General features: G+C 38.7%; 1 protein-coding gene across 1 annotated transcript; it reads right to left on the bottom strand.

Annotated features, from left to right (window-relative positions):
• Positions 1–356: 356 nt before the first annotated feature.
• Positions 357–737, bottom strand: LOC129870978 (uncharacterized). The gene has a single exon (XM_055945848.1). It carries the CDS (start codon positions 735–737, stop codon positions 357–359), a length of 381 nt encoding a protein of 126 aa, XP_055801823.1.
• Positions 738–1,735: the final 998 nt, after the last annotated feature.

The raw sequence follows: 1,735 nt of genomic DNA, 5'->3' as shown, positions 1-1,735 counted from the left end.
GTACCATTTGCCCCAAGAAAACATATCGAAGGTGAGAAGGAAGTACTTTGAGCTCAAGCTTTGGTGGCTCATCAATAGATGACTTTGCGGGTAGCGTGTCTTTATTTTTCAAGTTAATATCTAACCTCACATGGTTCTTGGGGTAAGAACCAATACCCAAGCGAGCATCCGCCACTTCATCATAATCGGAAATATATTCCCTATTAGAGTACAATAACACTGCCGCCACTGATTCTCCAACACTAGAAACCTCTTGTAACCGCCTCATCAATAGCATCAATGACCGATATTACATGAAGGTCATTCAGTTGCTTGATAGATTTGTACACATTAAAGGTGACTTCCTCACCATTAACCTAAAACTTTAATTCACCACTCTCTACATCGACAAGTGCTCTACTGGTAGCCAAGAAAGTCCAATCAAGAATAATAGGAACATCGGCATCGATCTCACAATAAAGAATAACAAAATTGGCCAAAAATATGAACTTATAAACCTTCACCAAGATGTCATAGCGAATACTGGTGAGACGTTTTATAGAACGATCAACCATTAGAAGCTGCACTATGGTTGGCTTGGGCTCACCCAAACCAAGTGGCTTGAAAATAGCACAGGGTATCAAATTTATACAAGTACCCAAACCATAAAGTGCTTTGGCAAATTGATACAACCCAATAGTACATGGAATATTAAATGCCCCGGGTTCATCTTTCTTCACTGCAACATTACTTGACATGATGGCGCTACAACTATGAGACACCTCAATAGCCTAAAAATCTATGCTAAGATTTTTTGTTACCAATTCCTTCATAAAATTAGCATACCCGAGCATTTACAACAATGCCAATCAATGGAAGATTAACAGAAAGAGTCTTGAAGATAGAGAGAAACTTTTAAATTTTGATGTCCTCATCTTTCCTTTTCAATCATTGAGGGAATAGAGGCTTTACCTTAGAAAGTGGATTTGTATGAACCACCGTGGGACAACTACCATATTAGATTTTGAGTCATACCAGAATCAACAGCCGTTAGTGGATCATTCACTTCAACAAATGCTTTATTGGTTAACTCTTCGGCTAACTCATCACTTTTGAATAAAATGTCCTTACCATTGCTTGAACTATCTGCTTCATCATTTGTTGCTTCATCACCGACAACCTTTCCACTCCTAGTCAATATAGCCATACATTGTTCATTATCTTTAGATTAACCACGGTATCACTTGGGAGACAAGCTTTAGGCCTCAGATAAGTGGGCTGATATTTTGCCCATTTGAGCCTAGAGTTGTTTGATTGACATCGAATATGAAGTGACTTTTTGGTTTAATGATGAGAAATCATCTTTTATCTCTTTTAACACCTTGTCTAAACTCTCAACCTTGTTGAGAATCCTAGAAAGCATATCCTCTATTTGGAAGCTTTCGGGGTTGGAATTTGACTTCTTGGGCTTTTGATGAGGAGGGACATATCTATCACATTCCCCATGACCTTTCCTCTAAATATTACCTTTGTCATGCCAGTCCCTCTATATTCTACTTCCTTTTCTGTCCTTGTTCCAACCTTGATTCCCACTCAACCATGGATAGGTCAAATGGGAACCCCCTAGTTAATTTGCTAGAAATTGCACTTTTTTGTTGTACATGGCATGATACTTGGCATCTACCAGATTCAACCCAACATTTGCATCCACCGCATTTATCGCATTGTATCATCCACGTATAATACATTTGGAGAG

The sequence above is a fragment of the Solanum dulcamara genome, chromosome 2 (assembly GCF_947179165.1).
Source record: "Solanum dulcamara chromosome 2, daSolDulc1.2, whole genome shotgun sequence".
In the NCBI taxonomy this organism is placed as follows: Eukaryota; Viridiplantae; Streptophyta; class Magnoliopsida; order Solanales; family Solanaceae; genus Solanum; species Solanum dulcamara.
Note: the sequence above shows the minus strand (reverse complement) of the source record. Positions and strands in the feature narration are given on the sequence as shown.